General features: G+C 34.3%; 1 protein-coding gene across 1 annotated transcript in view; it reads right to left on the reverse strand.

The window, feature by feature from the left end:
• Positions 1–878: 878 nt before the first annotated feature.
• The window catches only part of CFHR5 (complement factor H related 5), a 30,603-nt gene continuing 11,449 nt past the window's right edge, over positions 879–20,032 (reverse strand). Inside the window, exons 5-10 of the mRNA XM_025429735.3 lie at positions 19,470–19,652; positions 19,172–19,351; positions 14,444–14,620; positions 7,526–7,708; positions 4,604–4,786; positions 879–3,326 (exon numbers count right to left, since the gene is read on the reverse strand). Of these exons, the coding sequence (XP_025285520.3) occupies positions 3,130–3,326; positions 4,604–4,786; positions 7,526–7,708; positions 14,444–14,620; positions 19,172–19,351; positions 19,470–19,652 (1,103 nt within the window). The 3' untranslated portion in view covers positions 879–3,129. The remainder of the gene's footprint in view (positions 3,327–4,603; positions 4,787–7,525; positions 7,709–14,443; positions 14,621–19,171; positions 19,352–19,469; positions 19,653–20,032) is intronic.

The following is a 20,032-nucleotide window of genomic DNA, read 5'->3' on the forward strand; positions in this document are numbered from 1 at the left end:
AAAAAAATTTTTTTCTAGAATTTCTTTCTCTCCTATGGCTTCTATTTTCCTGTTAATGTCTTTTGGTTTTATTCACTGAGAATGCTTTTTAAATTATGTCCTTTAGAATAGCTATAAAGTTTGTTTAAAATACTTGCCTATTCAATATTCCAGTATCTCAATCATCTCACAGTGTCAGTTGATTGTCTTTTCTCTTGTAAATGGATCTGGATCACATTCTTCTAGTTATTTGTATATCACATAATTTATGCACCTGACAACTCTCTATAAAGAAATTCTTTCTGGAATTTTCATTCCTACTCCCCCCCCCTTTTTTTAAACTTTCTTTACATCTTGGAGGGAGGTAGTTAGCTAAGGACAGCAAAGCTTCTCAAGGACTACACTGCTGCTCAAGCAAATTGTTTAGAAATATGTGCCACAAAATAGTTTGAGAAAGGAAGAAATTCTCAGAATGGAGAGCAAATATCCAAGTTTAAAATACTGTTAGAGGGACATCTGGGTGACTCAATCGGTTAAGCATAAGGCTCCTGATTTTGACTCAGGTCATGATCTCAGGTTCATGAGCTTGAGCCCTATGCCAGGCTCTGCCCTCAGTGGGGAGTCTGCTTGAGATTCTCTCTCTTCCTCTACCCCTCCCCCTGTGGGTGGTCTCTCTCTCAAATCTTTAAATAAAATACTGTTTCCTATTCTCTAAATAAAACATTTTATATGTATTTTAAATAACATTTCACTTTCAAAATTTCCCCCTCAGAATTGAGGAGGAGAAATGAAATTTCTACTTGCCTTCCTCCTGACCAAGAGGTCAGTAGGTAGCCGGTGTGAGCTAGGAGCAACCTTTATCAATCTTTGAGTTCGTATAAGTTCATTACAAATTCTGATAGTATCTTAATTTTTAATTTTATTTTTTTAATTCCCAGTGTTTGTCATGATTTTAAAATGTTGCCACCATTTTTTGGTTATCACTTTATTGAGATATAATTCACACATCATCATAAAATTCACTTGTTTAAAATGTATTGTGCATGTAATATTTTTTGGTAAAATCACAGAGTTCTACAATTATCACCACAATCAATTTGAGGACATTTATCACTGTTAGCTACCAGCCTCTGCCTCCCTACTTCAGCCCTAAGCATCCACTAAATCTACCTTCTGTCCCTATATATTTGTCTATTCTGAACATATCCAATAAATAGGATCACATAATATGTAATCTTTTTTGACTGGCTTTTCTCACTTAACATAAAGTTTCTGAGGTTCATCCATGTTGTGGCATGTAGTAGTATTTTATTCCTTTGTTGTAACCAAATAATATTATATATAAGATCTATGTTTTGGGTATGTTGATAAGCATCTGGGTTGTTTCTACTTTTGGTTGTTATAATAATTATGCTATGAGCATTCATGTACAATGCTTGCATGAACATATGTTTTTATTTCTTTTGGTGTATATATCTAGGAGTAGATTACTGAGTCTATGATAACTCTATGTTTAACCTTTCAAAGAACTTCCAGATTGTTTTCCAAATTGGGTGTGCCCCTTTACAGTCCCATCAGCAGTGTATATGGGTTCCAATTTGTCCATATTCTTAACAATACTTGTTACTATCTGACTGATTGTAGCCATCCTAGTGGGTGGGATGTAGTATCTCATGTTGATTTTTAATTGCTTTTGCTTAATGATTCAAGATGTTAACTATCTTTTCATATGCTTATTAGCCATTCATACATCTTTTTTTTTTTTTTTGCAGAAATGTCTGTTTACATATTTTGCTCATTTTAAAATTGGGTTATCTTTCTATTTTGAGTTGTAAGAGTTCTTTAATTCTAGATATGAGTCCCTTTTCAGATACATAATTTGCAACTATTTTCTTCCATTATATCTGCCGTGCTTTCATTTTCTTATTCATGTCATTTGAAGCAGAAAAGTTTTTAATCTTGATGAAGTCCAATTTATCTATTTTTTCTTACTTGCTTATGTTTTAATGTCATATTGCAGATTCTATTGCTATATCCACCAGCCTTAATTTTTACTTGCATTTGTTGTCAGCATTTTCATAAATACTTAAAATATTTTTTGGCCAGCAGGTCTTTTCTGTGTTTTTTTTAAAACTATGAAATGCTGGCTAAAATACAGGAACACACAGAGCATATTTCTAAAAGTTCCTGTTCAGTATTTCCCTGAACTATGGTACATCAAAAAATAATGGAGTTTTTGCCTGAAATAAGTCTCATGACCTTACAGGGTCTTTACATTCTCATCTTCTACTTTCTTGGTGTCTAATCACAGTTCTTGATAACTCTTATCTAACTGTAAAAGTAATATAATTCAAAATGAGAAGTTATAAAATATAGGAAATATAAAAATTTATAAGTATTCTAATTTCTTAAACCTATTAACCTCAAACCACATAAATTATTACAGTTATACTTTGTGTTTCCCCTCAATCTTCTTTATTTATACATATCTCGATAATCCTCATAATTGTAAATATTGTAACCTCATAATTTTTATTTATAATTATAGTTATCTTTGTTTATACCACCTCTTGACTATATTAGAAGTTCTGCACTAGGATTTATAAATATTTTAGTCTTCTATTCATTTCTGGAAGATGGTGTATTTGTGCCTTTAAGGATTATTTAGTATTTGATGAATAATTAGGCTCATACTAGAGGACTTATTAATATTAATGCTTGCTACAAGCATAAGAGGTGATAGTTTTTGTATTTTTATGATGTGATAGATATTGCCATAACAACTTTATTTAAGAGGAAGTAAAGTTGACTTAGAAAGCCTTAAAATTATCTTATAAATTTTAGACAATTGGAAGAGGTTAGATGGAATTAAGTACTGAATTGAGGTACAGGCTCACTTTCCGTGGGTACTATATGTATAGGAAACCCAGTACTTTGATTTGCCCAGGTGTAATGTGATCCACCTAATAAGTAAAGCCCTGCTCTCAGCTCATAAACTTGTGAACCTCTGTAAATCCAGAGTTCAAAATAAAACTGAGGTAAACAACACTTGAAAGAATAAAGAAAATAAACTATAGAATTGATTACATAATGCATACTTATACATGTAGGGTTACTTTTAAAATTATATTCAGGGAAACTATGCTCATTTCATCCACACATGGGATATTCGATTTTCCCTTCCTGACAGAGTGCCCGAAATGACTGCATTGATGTCTTTGCTTTATATGGCTGTTTACAGTCAAATTCAACAAAATCCCCCGTTTTCACATAAAGGTTTCTGATGTTTTTTCCTCTTAACTGTATGTTATTTTTGTTCATGTTACCTTCATATATTATACATGCATCTGAAAAAAGAAATAATAAAAATAAATTATTAATAATATAACTTTTCCTTTCCAAGAATACTGAAATTTCTTAAAGAATATTGAAAGCTAATATTTATTGTGTTTTCCAAGTACTGTTCTTAGTACTTGTACGCATCTTCTCTCAACACCATGCATCATTTCCCTGGGCTAACTAAGCACAGATGGGGGTTCAGAGAGATTGAGTAATTTTTTCAAGGTCATATAATTTAGTGGATATTCTGAGCCAGAATATGGACCTTGGCAGTTTGACTTCAGAGCCTGTGCTCTTAATAACTCTGCTTTACATGCCTAAAAATCACATACCAAACAGGATTAAATTAAAATGTTCTATTATGGTCAATGTTATTTACCCTCCTTTCCCAACTCAAGATTCTTTTTACATTGTTTCCAAAAAGTGTACATAAATGTATTAACATCTTACTAATGTTATAGTAAAAATAAGTTTATTACCATATATTCAGATATATAGTTCAGAAAGTGGGCTGAAGAGGACAATATGTGTAAAAACCAATCATCTCTTTAAGTATTCACTTAGAATATACCTTATACTTGAAGGTAACTACTTATCAATGAGAGCACAAATTTACTAGCTATTATATTGCTTGTTTAGAGCATCTTTTCTACAAACAAATTATTGCTGGGTCATAACTTTTGTGAAACTTTGATTTCTGTAGGAAAGCAGAGTTACTTTCCCCCATGATCAGAGTCCACTCATTCGTTTTTAAATTCAGCAGTCTGAGAGGTAGCATTCCCCTGAGCAAATAGCACACCCTGGCACTGCTAAGCAGCATGTTCTCTACAGCCCATAATCTCTGATACAGGAATTGTTCAGAGTTGCTGAAATAAGCCCAAGGTTAAATTTGAGGAGCCATCCTAGGCAGTGGCAACCATAAAGAACTTCTTTCAGTACCTAGATCTATCCAAGCCCAGGAGATTGTAAGATATATTGCTGAGTATTTTCCTGATGACATATGATAGACTAGTCCTTGTAGTGTTAAAGAGAGGTTGACCTTTTTTTCTCCCTGTCTCTTCTGTAGATACAAAAGGCCACCAGAGCATCAGGCTTAACTATATGAATTTGGCACCAGATTGCCATGCCTGAATCCTAGCTCCACCAAATACTCACCAAGTGTCTTGAATCAATGTCAGACAGATTTTCAACTAAATTAAAGTAAAAGACATCCTATGAAATTTGTCCATGAAAATTTCACTATGAATATCAAAAATCAAACTCCAGGAGAATATGAAGAACTCACCTATGCATTTTGGTGGTTCTGACCACTGTCCATTTATGCATATTATATCTGTGGAGCCCCGAAGTTCATAGAAAGACTGGCAACGGTACTGGACTCTTGATCCTGGAGGATATACTGATAATGGGAATGAGGTGATGTCTCCATTGCTAACAGGTGGAGGGGGACCACAATATTGTGTAGACTCTGGAAAATAACATTTATGTGTTGAGAGAAAATCGACATGTGGTTTAAGTGAAATACTATAAGTAAATCTCCTTATATCCTCAATGTCATATATGGTATCTGAGAGCTCAAGTAACTCATGATATAATTTCTATAATATAAACTGATAACCAAAAAATAGTATAGGGCTTCCTTTCACCCTAAAGTAAAATACACTTAAGTATTCAGTATATATGTATTATAAGGGCATGCAAGTATAAGTAGTAAGAATGGTTTTTATTTAAAGCATGATGAACAGGTAAGATTTACTTCTATATGGATCATGATATTATGGTCCGGGATCAAGCCCCATGTCAGGCTTCCCGCTCAGCTGGGAGCCTGCTTCTCCTCTCCCTCCTCCTGCTGCTCCCCCTTCTTGTGTTCTCTCTCACGCTCTCAGATGAATGAATGAATGAATGAATGAATGAATGAATAAATAAATAAATAAATAAAGCAAAAATAAATAACTCCCTTTCCATTTCTATTCTCTGGAACTACTGTTACTTTATGCAAATATCATGTACCTGTCAGTACGTGATCATAAACTCTTAGCTTTACTGAAGTGAATGATTGACATACGGCTTTTCATTTATTTTTCTGATTTCAAATAATACCATAGGCATCTTTCTCTGTCAATAAATGTTTCAAATTCATGTTAAGAATAGCCGGAATACAGGGGTGCCTGGGTGCCTCAGTTGGTTAAGCACCCAACTCTTGATTTCGGCTCAGGTCATGATCTCAGGGTCATGAGACTGCTGAAGATTCTCTCTCCCTCTGCCCCTTCCTCTGCTCGCTGTCTCTCTAAAATAAATCTTAAAAAAAAAAAAGAATGGCCGGCATACATCCCATGGCACTGATTTATCTTTCCATATACCACCAAAGATACAGATACGAAATGGCCAAATAAATAATCTTATCCCAAATAACTTCTACCTCTTGCTTCATTGAGTTACTGTCCCTGCATTTTTCTCAGACTCTCATGCGGGCATTAGATTTTCTTCCCTTTAAATTCAGCAAAGACCCTACTCCATGAATTGTCCCCTTTGTCTGTATTGTCAATTTCTCCTTCCCTGCCAAATCATTCATCAACATACATCCTGAAAATGTCATAACTGAGTGAGGTAAAATTTCCCTTAATTCATACCCCCTATCTAACTACCACTTTATTTCCCTATTCCCTTCAGAGCAAACCTACTTGTTTCCTATCCTCTCTGATCTGACGTTATCACCACACATTTTCTCTTGAACACACTGGCATTAGGTATTGCCCCCTACTGAAATACATCAAAGCAAAGTTACCAGTTACTCTAGGGAGCTAAATCCATTGTTCAACTATCAGCCTTCTTGTCTAGTTGTAGGCAGACTTTGACATGTTTGTTGTCCTGTTGAATAACATTTTGCAATATGTCCTTGGCTTCGGGGACACCAGCTCTGGTAATGTGATTTATGATAAATATTTGGTCTTTCTCCCCATTGCTGGCACAGAGGTCCTAAAACCCTTGGGCTTTCCTAAGTGACGACAGCAGTACATGAGATGTCAATGAGATGGATTTTGGAAAACCCATAGGTAACCTGAGGATAGGCTGGTTGCCAGGAGGACTAACCCTGTGATTAGAGGGTTGGAACTTTTCAGCGCCATCCTGACCTATAGGGAAGGAAGAGGGGCTGGAGGTTTGAATCCATCACCAATAGACAAAAGTTTAATCAGTAACGCCTATGTAAATGAAGCTTCCATAAAACCCCAAAAGGACAAGGTTCTGAGAGTTTCTGGGTTAGTGAATTCATGGAGATATGGGAAAGTGTTGGCTGGAGAGGGCATGGATGCTCTGTACCCTTTCCTATACATCTCTTCTATCTGGCTGTTCTTGAGTTAAGCCCTTTTATAATAAGTCCATAATCTAGTATGTAAATGCTTCTTTGAGTTCTGTGAACTGCTTTAGTAAATTGATTAAACTCAAGGAGGGGGTTTCTGGGACCTCCAATCTATAGACAGAGGCACAGATGACAACCTAGATGTGTAACTGGCCTCTGAAGTAGGGGTGCAAGGAGTAATCTTCTAACACTGAGTTCTTAACCTATGAAGCTTGATGCTATCTCTGGGTAGATAGTGTCAGAATTTAGTTGAATTATAGGACTCCCAGCAGGTGTCTAAGACTTGCTTGTTGGATGTGGAATAACCCCCCTACACACACACACACACACACACACACACACACACACACACACACAATGTAATTGTGTCCTAGAACCTAGAACCACTTCCCTAGTTTTTCTTCCACAACCCTACCTGGCTGCTCCTCATTTCCTATATCACTATTAATGGAGAGTCTCCAAGGCTGTCTCTGACTTTCTCTCTTATTTAGCCATTTGAACTCTCTGTATGATCCCATCCAGTCCTATAACTTTAGGTATCATCTTTATACTAGCAGTTACCAAATTTACATCCTAATTGACCATTATACTTCCAAATTGCCCATTATACATCTTAAGTTGCATATCAAGTAAATATACTTTATAGAAGTGGGTATCCAGTAGAGATCTCAAATATTTCTTCTATGGTCACTGTTGGAAGTAACTCATAGATAAACAGTTTTGAAAAGTGATGGAACTGGGTGCCAATTTAATGCTTCAGAATACAGTGCATAAAAAAGTCAGAAGTTCTTTTTCCTGTTCTTTAGTATACACTTTTAAAATCATATTATTTAGAAATAAACTACTAACCAATACAGCGTGGTAATGACTGCCATTGTCCATTTTTACACACTATATCTCTTGGTCCGTGAAGTAGATAATTTTCTTTGCAGAGAATAGCTACTTTTTCTTTATCCTGATAATTCACTGTGGTTAGCATATTCTGAGCATTGGGTATCTGAGGTGGAGGTGGGCAGAGTTGTTCCATGTCTCCTGAAATATATTGGAATTAAATTATTTGATTAATAAAAGCTAGGGGGAGAAAAGCTCAGGAAGATAATATTTCAGTATAAAGGAACATCCAATAACTAGTAACTCTCTATACATGTGTGTGTTATATGTGTATTTATACACATGATGCTGTAGTAACAAATATACTTTATCTTAACATAGTTATGATTTGCAAAGCACCTTTGTGTTATAACCATTGGGTTAAAATTTCTCTGGTGTTCTCTTCTATTTCCTATTCATTATTCCATTGGTATTCTTGTATAATTTCCAAATTAATCCATTTGGTTTTTTTTTTCCAGCTGACCATATGATTCAAAAAAGTTATGTACATGTGATTCAAACAAGTTAAAACAACAACAAAAAATTAAAATGGCAATAGTAATGATAGAACCGACTAAGACTTCCCCTAATAACCTAACCTTGACCTCAGTGAAAGATTTTTATGATTTGCCTTTTCTTCTAAACATGACAATGACTGACAATCGATGTAATTAGAATGCCTCTGTTTGATTAGGAATTAACTTCTGTTTGGTTGCGTGGTTTGTTCGAAGGGATAAATTTTAAATGGTCAGTTTGGATGCTAAAATATCATTATCTGAGCCACAGTCCCACCGCCTGGCCTGGGCTCATACTGTGTCCTTCTTTAGCTCACTTTTTTCCAGGACAAATGCTGCTGTCTAATGGCACTTCCTTTCAAAGTTATTACAAATAAACTGATAGATATTATTTCTCGCTATACTGTTTTCTCTTAAAACTAAGAAGAATGAGCTAACGTCTCTTGGTTTAATTACACTTGAAATATAACAATAATTTATAGTAAATATTTCAAAAATTATTTTAAAATAGAACCTAAGATCAGTATAAATTCAGCCAAAACACAAATACTATCTGAAACCTGAATTTTATATTAGGTTGTTGTTTATTTTTTCAAGTGAAGGAAGACATACTAGAATTCTATACTGCAAGTCCTCTAAACAAAATTTATTTCTGAGAAAGCCTAGAGGGGTATCTGGGAGGTAGGACAACTCATGCATATCCTATGTTCTATTACGATTTGCCCTATTTATTTATTGGTTTGAGAAATATATGTCATAATAGTCCTAGAGGCGTCATTATTCTAGTCAACCTTTAACAGCCTGGTCTTTTAAGATCTGTTTTGGCTCAGTAACTTACTGAGGTAAAGATTAGCCTGACATTGGGGCACCTGGGTGGTACAGTGGTTAAGTATCCACCTCAGTTTGGGCTAGGTCGTGATCTAAAGGTCATGAGATCAAGCTCCATGTCAGGCTCCCCTCTCAGCATAGAGTTGGCTTAGGATTCCCTCTCTCCCTTTCCCTCTGTCCTTTCCACCTGTGCGCACCCTGTCTCTCAAATAAGTAAATCTTAAAAAAAATGAGCTTGATATTACTGTTATTGTACATTTTCAGTTAATGAAGTCTGATTCACAGGCTAGAAGACAAGCTATGGAAAGCACATGAAAAGAAGGTTAGATACATTCGATAAATAGATGAGCAGTTTATTATGTAGAAAATGTCCTACTTCAGTGTCTCATTTCCTCTTTGCTGAGAAATTTTGTAGTGTCATTTATTAATTTCTGTTTAGATATTCAAATATTTTTTAAAGATTTTATTTATTTATTCATAAGAGACAGAGAGAGAAGCAGAGACTTAGGCAGAGGGAGAAACAGGCTCCCCTCAGGGAGCCCAATGCGGACCCAATCCCTGGGCCTGGGATCACGCCCTGAGCCGAAGGCAGACATTCAACCACTGAGCCACCCAGGCATCCCGATATTCAAATATTTTTATTTAAATACAAAATCACAAGGATGAATACTTGTTGGATTTCATCAAGACTCTTAAAAGAGCATCAGGCTCTGTGATGCCAATCTTGGGAGTCAGAAACCACCTGCTGTCCATCTCCTAGAAATCTCAGTGCAGGGGAATAGGGAGGTTGACCTCTGTAATCTCAAACATCTCAAACATCTGTAATTACGTCTGTAATTTCAACCTAGTATAGAGAGTGTAGTTGAAACAACACTGACAGAAGAACCTAGAAAGAAGTTCCAGTCTTGATTTTGACCAAGTGATTTCTTGGGGCCTTGTATTCCTGAATTGTAAAATGAAGGACTTTATTGTCTTTCTTAAGAATAAGTCTGGCAACATGAAAGACTCCTAACTCTGGGAAACGAACTAGGAGTGGTGGAAGGGGGAGGTGGGCGGGGGGTGGGGCTGACTGGGTGACAGGCACTGAGGGGGGCACTTGAGGGAATGAGCACTGGGTGTTATTCTGTATGTTGGCAAATTGAACACCAATAAAAAATAAATTTATTTAAAAAAAGAATGGCAATTTGTGTGACAAATATTTGCCACTTGATATTCTCCTCACCTAATCTCTTCCAGGTACCTATCATTTCTTCCCAAAATTGTTATTAAACTCTTCTCTCAATTTTCAGGAGGCCTCCTTCTCATTTTTCTAGCTCACTCTGGAAATATGATTTTATTATCTACAAATACAACCTTTAAGAAAATCAAGTTAATGCAATAAATCAATTTTTTAATTTTTATCTAGCTCATATTGAGATTTAGGGTATCCTAAATACCACTGTTAATGTGTTCTAAATACTATAGCATTTTTAGTATTAAAAATTATCAGTAATCTGACAGCTAGCAACAGAGGAATGGAACATTATGTACTGCTTTATCTAATATGCAAACATATTTAGCTTCTAATGTTAAATCAATGATACAGAATATTTTTTAATGTACATGATATGAAGTACCACAGAGGTGTGTTTTTTTTTGTTTTTAAAGCTGTTGCTTCTCCATATAGGTAGGTATGTCTTATTCCAGATTCACCTAAGTAGCTCTCTCAGACAAACATAAAGCATCATGGGGAGTGAGAGTGGGAGGATATATTGTTTTGGTCATTTTTTTCCCCAAATGGCGATAAGGGCATGAGTAGACTAGAAAGGAGAAGGGGCCTGTCAGGAACTGAAGAAATTTACACAAAAAATTCTGAGATTTTTAAGGCAGCAATAAAACAATAATTCCACTGCCTTTTTTCCAAGATTTTTTGTGTAAATTTTGTCATGATGAAGAACCTGACCAAGAACTATATGGAAAGGGAACTCAGGACTCCAAAGAGAACTCAAGGGTAAGAGAAGTGAGCATTCTGAAGTCATCTCAACGTTGATGGTGAGGGGAGACAGACATCTTGGATGCCTTATTTCAATTTTAGATGTTAACAGGGCACTCAGAAAAGAATGACACATGTATTTTGTTTCCTGGCTGTTAGAAATTTTAAGAGTCATGTCAGCCTTCATTCCACTTGTAAATATTCTTGTAAAACTCTGCTATTTTACTTATTTTATGTTTCTGATGGCTTTTTCATCCTCCCACTGTTCCAGGAGGGATGAAAGCAGCAACGTGACTTTCTTTTTTCCTTGGAGAGAATATTATTGCCTGGAATTTCATTCATTTGTTTCTTAGCTCTCTGATGGACTGGTTTTTAAAAACTATAATTTTATAGTTTATCTGGATTTTTCTTGTTTTCAGGGTATAAGTAACATTGTCTTCTCCCTTTTCTTAATAAAAGAAACTAAATTCAATAGTTATAATAAAGTTACTTTTGCTATTCTAGTTTCATCATTTTTTCTTCTACCTTACCAAATATGGGTAATTTCCAATTTTTATTTTCTACTCTAAACACATACATGTGAATCTACATTTAATATATTATTAGTGTCTGTAAAATTATTTTTAGCATTCATAAAGGCTATGCTATAGCATATCATAAGGCAACTTGCTTTTTTCATGAACTATGATATTTAGAGATCCATATGTGTTTGTATATACAATAGAGGGTATTAAAAGAATATTCTTATTTCCTTTGCCTATTCTTCCAAATTCAATTATATCAAGATTTAAAGTGAGATGACAGGGGTGCCCGGCTATCAGTTGGGTAACCGATTCTTTATTTCAGCTCAGATCATGATCTCAGGGTCCTGAAATGGAGCCCCATGTCAGGCTCTATGCTCAGCATGGAGTCTGCATGAGATTCTCTCTCTCTCCCTGTCCCTAATCCTCCACCCTTCATCCCCATCCCATTCCCACTTGTGCTGTCTCTCAAAAAATAAATTAAATTAAAAGGTAAAATGATAACCTTTATAGCACATGCCAAGAGATTATAAAATATACTCCTCTACCATTAACTAGTATTACAAATATGAGGAGCTAAATAAATAAATTTTAAAGAGGCAATACGGAAAGTTTCTTTAAAAAGTGCTCTCGATATGTTTTATCATGGGAGAGAAAAGGAGAAGCTCCAACTTAAGCCAAGTGAAAGTAGGCAGCTTCTAAACAACTGCTTTTCCCAAGGATATAATGGTACAGGGAATAGTCTCTGACTCACACTTAAAATTTAAGATTAATTGAAGTGGTCTGTCTGGTAAAACTCCTAAAGACATGGCTGCCCTGGTGATATCCTCTGTTTGCAAATCTCAGGGGATAGAATTGAACCCATGGGAAAGGCTAAATATGGGTTGTCTTAAAAGGGCTCACCCTGAAAAGTCAATTGTGGGGAGCGAAATAACTCCAATGGAGAAATGGACTCAAAATCCAGGGCTGGTAGAGCTTTGTCAAGGCAACTACCACATGATAAGGGAAATCTCCAGAAAGAGTTTCCCCCAAGATCTATAAATGCCCTTTTCATGGTATTTTCCTTCTCAGTTATGTTTTTAATTTCCTTATTTTCAAAATTGTATTCTTATATTATTTTTCCTATATTTGTATTTTTGTCTGCTTTTTGTTATAGAAATGCCTATTTGGACCTGCCCACTATTCTTCTTGACTAGAGTAGAATTGATTAGACAGGTCTGCTTATTAATCTTTTCCAAAATTAGTATTATTTCATGGATCAGCTATAAGTAAAATATTTTATTGCATTCACATCTGCTTTTGCTTTTATTATTTTGCCTCATAATATTTGGAAATTACTTTTCCTAACTTTTGGGGAGATAGATAGATAGATAGATAGATAGATAGATATCTCCAAACTTATTTCTTTAAGGCTATGAATGTCACTCCAGATTTTGGATAGGTTGTATCTCATAGGTTTTACTATATATTCTTACAATTATCATATTGTTCTTAGTATTGTAAATACTATAACATAAAGTCATTTGGAAGTATTCCACAAAATGAAGGGTAGAGAGGTAAATAAATATTATTATTACTTTGAAATATTATTTCTTTGTGGTTATAGAAAGTGATCTATAGGTATTAATATTTGAAACTTGTGAGAATTACTAAATGCACAGTAAGTAAAATTTAAGTAGGCATTCCAAGGGCACAGAAAAGGCTTTAAAATTCTTGAAATTCTCAGAACAATATTTCTTCTTTATATAAAAATAAACATATATTGAATAAAGAGGCTTAATAAAAATAAAAACATTTTAGTTGTTTTAGTCACCTCACTTTCTTGAAATTATTGCTTATTTAAATTTAATATATTCTACTTTTTACCCACAATTTCTAATGATATAACACTCTTTTGTTAAGAATTAATACTTCATCTTGCTGATACATATTTTATATGATTTCTTTCAAAGCATGTTTTTAAGTGATAAAGTCTCTTCCATCTTTCCTATGTTTAAAAATGTCTTTATTGGGACGCCTGGGTGGCTCAGCAGTTGAGTGTCTGCCTTTGGCTCAGGCTTGATCCTGGGTCTGGGGATCTAGTCCCACATTGGGCTCCCTGCAGGGAGCTTGCTTCTCTCTCTACCTGTGTCTCTGCCTCTCTCTCTTGCTCATGAATAAATAAATAAATCTTTTTTAAAAAGTCTTTATTTTGTAATCAATAAATAATTTTGTTCTAGAAAACAATTGATTTCCAATTACTTTCTCTAAGCATTTTGGGGATATTACTTGGTTTATTCTGGCTTCTTATATTGTTGGTGAGAAGTTACTCTATTTTCTCTATTGTCATTTCTCTGTAAGTACTCTATCTTCTCTATACCTGGTTTAATTTAACATGGTACCCACTTTATAATTGTAATTTATAATTCTATTGCTCAAATTATTTGAAAATAAGCCTTTGAGGAATATGAGACTTAATCTTAGGAAAATAATTTCTTAATCAGATCATTTTTCTTCCCAGCCTACTTTCTACTTTTGATCCAGAATTTATAATATCTGTTAGTTATCCTTCACAATGTCATTTGGGTTTTAGTTATTTCCTAATGTCATTGAAGATTCATTTTTTGTTCTATTTTTACAGTTTTTGTCTTTTATGATTTCAAGAGATTGTAATAAAGATGGATTTACTCCATCATCCTTACCAGAAGGCAAGTGTTTTTAAATGGTAATATTTGTCTGAAAATGGTGTTATTAGTAGTTTCTAACTTCATCATCAACTTAAAAATTACATATTGGAGCACCTGGGTGGCTCAATTGGTTGAGTGTCTGCCTTGAGCTCAGGTCATAATCTTGGGGTAATGGGATGGAGCCCCACATCAGGCTCCCTGCTCAGCAGGCAGTCTGCTTCTCTTTTCTCTCTCACCCTTCCCCATCCCTCCCTCATATTCTCTCTTGTTCTCTCAAATAAAGAAAATCTTTTAAAAAGTTACATATTACAATAATTTAATTTAAAAACACATACTAGAGAAATTTTCTGATAAAGATGTAACAAGGTCTACAGAATCTTTAAAACAAAACTTACTTTTGCAGTGTAGTTCAGGATGCCATTGGCCATTTATGCAGACTGTTTGCTTGTATCCAGGCTTCCCCAAACATCTGTAAATTACTCTGGTACTGTGATTAAATTTATTCCTATGTGGATACATCAGTATTCTTGCAGAAAACACTGGCCTCCTGCAACTCTTAAGTTGGTCAGTTGCTATAAAAAAGGAAGATATTTTTTAAAAAGGAAGATATTCATACATGATAAGAATATTGAGCAGAAACTAGCAATTATTTCGAATAAAATATCTTAAATATTAATGGTACAATTAAATTACATTTGATGCCTTCAAGCAATATCACAAAAAGCTATTCTTAATTTCATTGCACAGACTATGCTGTTGAAAATTGAAAAATGAAATAAAAATCTGTGTTCCATCTTAGAGTGACAGAAAAATATGCCTAAGTCTTTTGGGAAATAGGAGTGCAAGATGGATTGGTCTGATCAAGGGTTTTGACTGGAGGACAGTCCTTATGAAACTTCATTCAGCCTAATTTTTAAAGGCCATGAAAAGACATTCTTACGTGATTGTTTTCTACTAAATTATGTGAAATGTTTTCAAAGCATTTCAATAATAAAGAGGTGATGCAGTGGGAAGTATAGTATTAGGAGAGATAAATCTGGATGTCCCTTTAGGCTCAATTACTCCCACATTTCAGAAGCTTAGTAAAGACCCTGACTCAATAAGTCAAAGTAAGCTCAAAGAAAGAATCCCCTGATGACAACACTAAGAACATGCATTTATAATAAGCCACTTGCTTGTCTAGGTGGTTTTTATTGTCATAATTCTTCCCTTTTGTCCATAAATATATAGATCATTGTGGAACTTTTCCTGAGGATGTCAAAGGAGGATGGGATAATGAGACAAAGATTGCTCTGCTACTTCTCTCCTTTTATGTGTTTTTTCCCCAATAATTCCAATTTTTAAATTTACCCTCCTTATGTGATGCTAATGATTGGATGCCTGTATTCCCCTTATATAAAAATTGTTGACCATGAACATTTATAATTTACACCTTTTTATAACAGAGTCTAGGCTCTTAAGGCTGGAACACTGGAACACTTTCCCTCCTTGCAGGTCATCATGAGTGGGCAGTGACCAGGTATCTGCAACAGCTACAGTTTTCATCCCCAGAAGTGGGTAGGCCAGTTGATAATCCAAAAGTCTAGGAGATGAGGGAAGAGAGTGTTTCTGGGTTTTCTACTTTAGAGTCTTGAAGAATAGCAGCAGAAAGTTTGCTAGTCTTTAAAGCTCAAAACTAAAGGCTTTAATATATTGAAATTGCTGGAGATAGGACACAGGAGAATGGTATCTGAGGACATGGTTGGGGGGGGGCGGCATGCAAATACTTATGCATTATGGCTGAAAGCCCAAGGACTGCTAGAATGCAAGGTCAAAGAGCAGAGCACACAGGCTGGTGAGCTGATAGAAAAATCTGAAATGGATTTCACTCCTTTTGTGGAAGAATCATATAGACAAGCCAATCAGAAAATCTAGAATCAAGTTAAAAGAATTAGAGGCACAGGAAGAGCAGGGACCAGGCCTAGTTCCTAGGTTCTATATCCAACTCTTTCTCTAAAAGGTGACTCCAAACACCCCAGAACTTAATGGAACTCAGGTTACATGACTATTATTTTGGTTGTTGTTTCTGGAGCATGCAGAGGTATGTTTATGAGCTAAAGCAATAAAATAAAAGAGATTAAACTGTAATTATTTATAAAAATAAAATGTCCAAATTCATCATTAGAACTAATATGGGAACTTAGCAAGATTGCTGGAAACAAAACCAATATTCAAAATTAAATTATAACCTTGCATATAGAAAACATAACACTTTGGGGCACCTGGGTGGCTCAGTCAGTTAAGCATCTGCCTTTGGCTCAGGTCATGATCTCAGGTCCTGGGACCTAGCCCCATATCGGGCTCCCTGCCCAGGGGGGAGTCTGCTTCTCTCTGTCCCTCTCCCCACTCATGTTCTCTCTCTCTCTTTCAAATAAATAAAATCTTTAAAAAATTTTTTAAAAGAAAGTATAACTCTTCAAATATATAAATTAATAGATCTCATTTGTTTTATCAGTAGAATCCCAAAGGACTTAGGGAAAAAACTTATTTAGAAATAATTTAAATAATGTTTGATATAAGACCTGAGTAAAGAGATTGAAGCATTTATGTTCATGAGAGGAAGAGTCAATAATAAATAAAATTGTAATTCTACTGAATTTATAAATTTCATCTAATCCCAAACAAAATAGAATCAAAATTATCAAGGTACTTGGTTTTTGGCATTTTTAAGAATAGTCAAGATGTTTCTAATTAGTAATAAGTAACAGATATTGTTATAATAAGAATGATTTTCCATATTAGAATAAGAATAGACAAACAAGTCAAGGGAACAAGATAGATAATTTAGAAATAGATATATTTATAAATAAGGTACTAGTAATGGTATATGGGGAAATAAGTATTAGTAGAAAATAGAACAGCCAATTCTCTTAGTATTGATATAGTTTTCCACATAGAGACAAACAAAAGCACTCTAATATAACAATATATCAGATATATTAAAGACATAAATCTTAGTAATAAGATCAAAATGCTTTAAAAAAAGGAACATCTTTATGCACCTAAAAAAATAAGGGATTCCTCAATAAGGTATGCACAAACACATATAATTGAAGAAAGGAAAATTGGTAAGAGTTTAAACACAAGCTTCCAATGAGAAGGACATCGTAGAAATATTACAATAAAGCAAAAATAGTTTAAAACATTTACAATAGGAGAAGATTCAATTCAGAACTCAGATAAATCTTAAAATCAGTAAGAAAATACAAAATAAAAGAAAAATGCTCATTGCATAAAAGAGAAAATCCTAGCCGCCAACAAATACCTGTACTGATGCTCAATATTACTATTATTCAGAAAAGCAAAATTAAATATGAGATAATGATTTTGACCCATTGACCTGGCAACAATTCAAAAATATTAAAATATCAAGTGGTGACAAAGAGGAGTAAGACCTCTGTACATATTTGGCAGTACCTTGTAAAGTCAAAAGTATCCACAGCCTGAGTCCATTAACTCCACTTGTAGATGTATACTTAAGGAAACACTGAAGTATGTCTGTTATATCAGGACAAAAATAAATAATTTCCATTTCCAATAGGGGTAACAAAGTGATAAAACAAGGTACATTCTTAAGGTAGATTATAACACAGTAAAATTACAATGTTGAAGGAAAAACATTTTGCAAGTAGACAATAATTTTGTTTAAGTTTAGGAAAAGATGCAAAAATATCATCCTACATTTTAAAGAATATATATCTAATTTAGTGTATATATATACATATATATGTATACACACTTTACATATATATACATATTTATATACATATGTACATATGTATATTTATATACATATACATACATATACATATTTATATGTATATATATATACATATATACACATACTAAAAAGTAGAATAGAAAATACAAATTCTACTCAATTGGAATTTCCCTTGGAAGGTTGATAGGATAATGGATAGTTCCCTTTTTCTTCAATGCTTTTATTTAAATGATTTGTTCTATTACAAAGCATTTGAAACAAATAATATAAAAAATGTAAATTCTGAATACTGGAACATGGATGTTTTACAACATTCTCTTTGTTTTTTCCCCATTTTTTCAGCTTTAAGCAAAACTTGAATCAAAGTACCTCAATGTCTTCTCATCTAGAACCTCTCTGGGCCTACTACTGGGTTAGGCTGAGGAAAAAAGATATGAGAAAGGATTTTGAGACATTAAAAATGTCAACTAAAGCCTATACAGACTTCCTCTGTGTATGACAAAGTCTAGACCAACAGAAGGTAGAGTGCAAGTATGTGAGACAGGAAAAGAAAGCTGATACCAAGTGGACCGTGCACCGGAAGAGGAACCTATAGAATAACAACCAAAAATAATTATGAAATGAGTTACTGACACAGAATCTTAATACTTTATGTAAACCTAAGTGAACGATTATTTAGGCAGTGAATTCAAGATTGGGTCAATACAGACGGACGCTGCTGGCCTGGCACGTTACAATCTAAATGGGAAGACAAGTATCCATTAGGTACAAGACAATGTGATAAATATACAGACAGCACAGTGGAGAGACTATATGGTTCTCCTAGAGTATTGAGGTCAGAGTGTGAGTAGTGCAAAATGAACCCACAGAGTGAATTTTTTTTTCCACAGAGTAAATTTTGAGTTGAATCATGAAGGTGAATAGTTTTACATGTGATTAAAATGGAGAAAGACATTCAGGAAGAGAGCAAGGACACAAATGAGGAAAGGCACAGAGATTTAAAAGAACGTGGCTTATCCAAAAGCCAAGGAAAATCAGTTTGGCATAGTCCATCACATGGTGAAGATGGGATACAGCAGTAGCTACCCAGAAAAAAAAGTGATCTGATATTATTCTGAAGCAGAAGTCCCAAACTCTCTTGGTTTACAGAGCCCTTAGTATCTCAGTAATTTTGCATGGTGTTCATAGGTCAATAAAAATCTTTAATAATTCATTTTCTTAAGTAATTAGGAGCAAACAATTCAGTGTCTTACATCCCAACTATTTAATACCTGATGGGCACCAGCATGTGCTGGTGTAAATATACCTATTGATTTAAAGAATTATAAACAATCAAATACAAAAGTAAGAAATATATTCTTACCAACACACGTAGGAAGTTCAGTCCACATTCCATCAATACAGGTAATTACATTATTCCCAATCATTGTATATGTTTTTCTGCAATTCAGCTTCATGGAAACACCATGTCGAAAGGGAGGGATAGAGAACTGGGCATAGCCATTCTCAAAGTGAGGTATGTAGTCACATGTTTTAGCTTGTCCTAAGAAAATGTAATAAAGATCTGGTTATTTTTAAAATATTTTAAATCTTTTTATATACATATTTATATATAAGTACAAAGTTTAAACTGTTCTGTTTAAACATTAACATCTATTTACCAGTGCAAGTGGGCAAATCTGTCCATTGTCCATCCATGCACTGTATTGTCTTAGGCCCCGTCATTAGGAAATAGGGATCGCAATCATATTCCACCATTTCACGGTGTCCGTATTCTTCTTTCCTTGCCTCCTTTATTTTGCCATTGAGGAGTTGAGGAGGTGGACCACATGACTGTACTTGCCCTGTCATAAAGAAACTGTTAAATAATGCTTAAAGAGTCTTATAAATCTGGCAAAATGTGGAGTTACTGTTTTGGTTGGCCAAGAACTAAATTACTCTTATGTTACTATTCCTTTTTTTTTTTTTTCAGGTTTGTTTTTTTACAGCATACATAGTATATTGGCTATTTTTTTTCTCAAATGTTGACTTTTTATTATAAACAATTCTGAACTAGTTAAAGAAAAATGAATATGTATTTTGATCACCTGGATATATATGAATACATTTTGCCCAATTTACCTAATTTTTTTGCAAAGTAATTTATTTAAGATTTGATTTATTTATTTAACAGAGAACACGTAGAGTGAGAGAGGAAGAGCATGAGCAGGGGGAGGGGCAGAGG

This window comes from Canis lupus, chromosome 7 (genome assembly GCF_003254725.2).
Source record: "Canis lupus dingo isolate Sandy chromosome 7, ASM325472v2, whole genome shotgun sequence".
NCBI classification, from domain to species: Eukaryota; Metazoa; Chordata; class Mammalia; order Carnivora; family Canidae; genus Canis; species Canis lupus.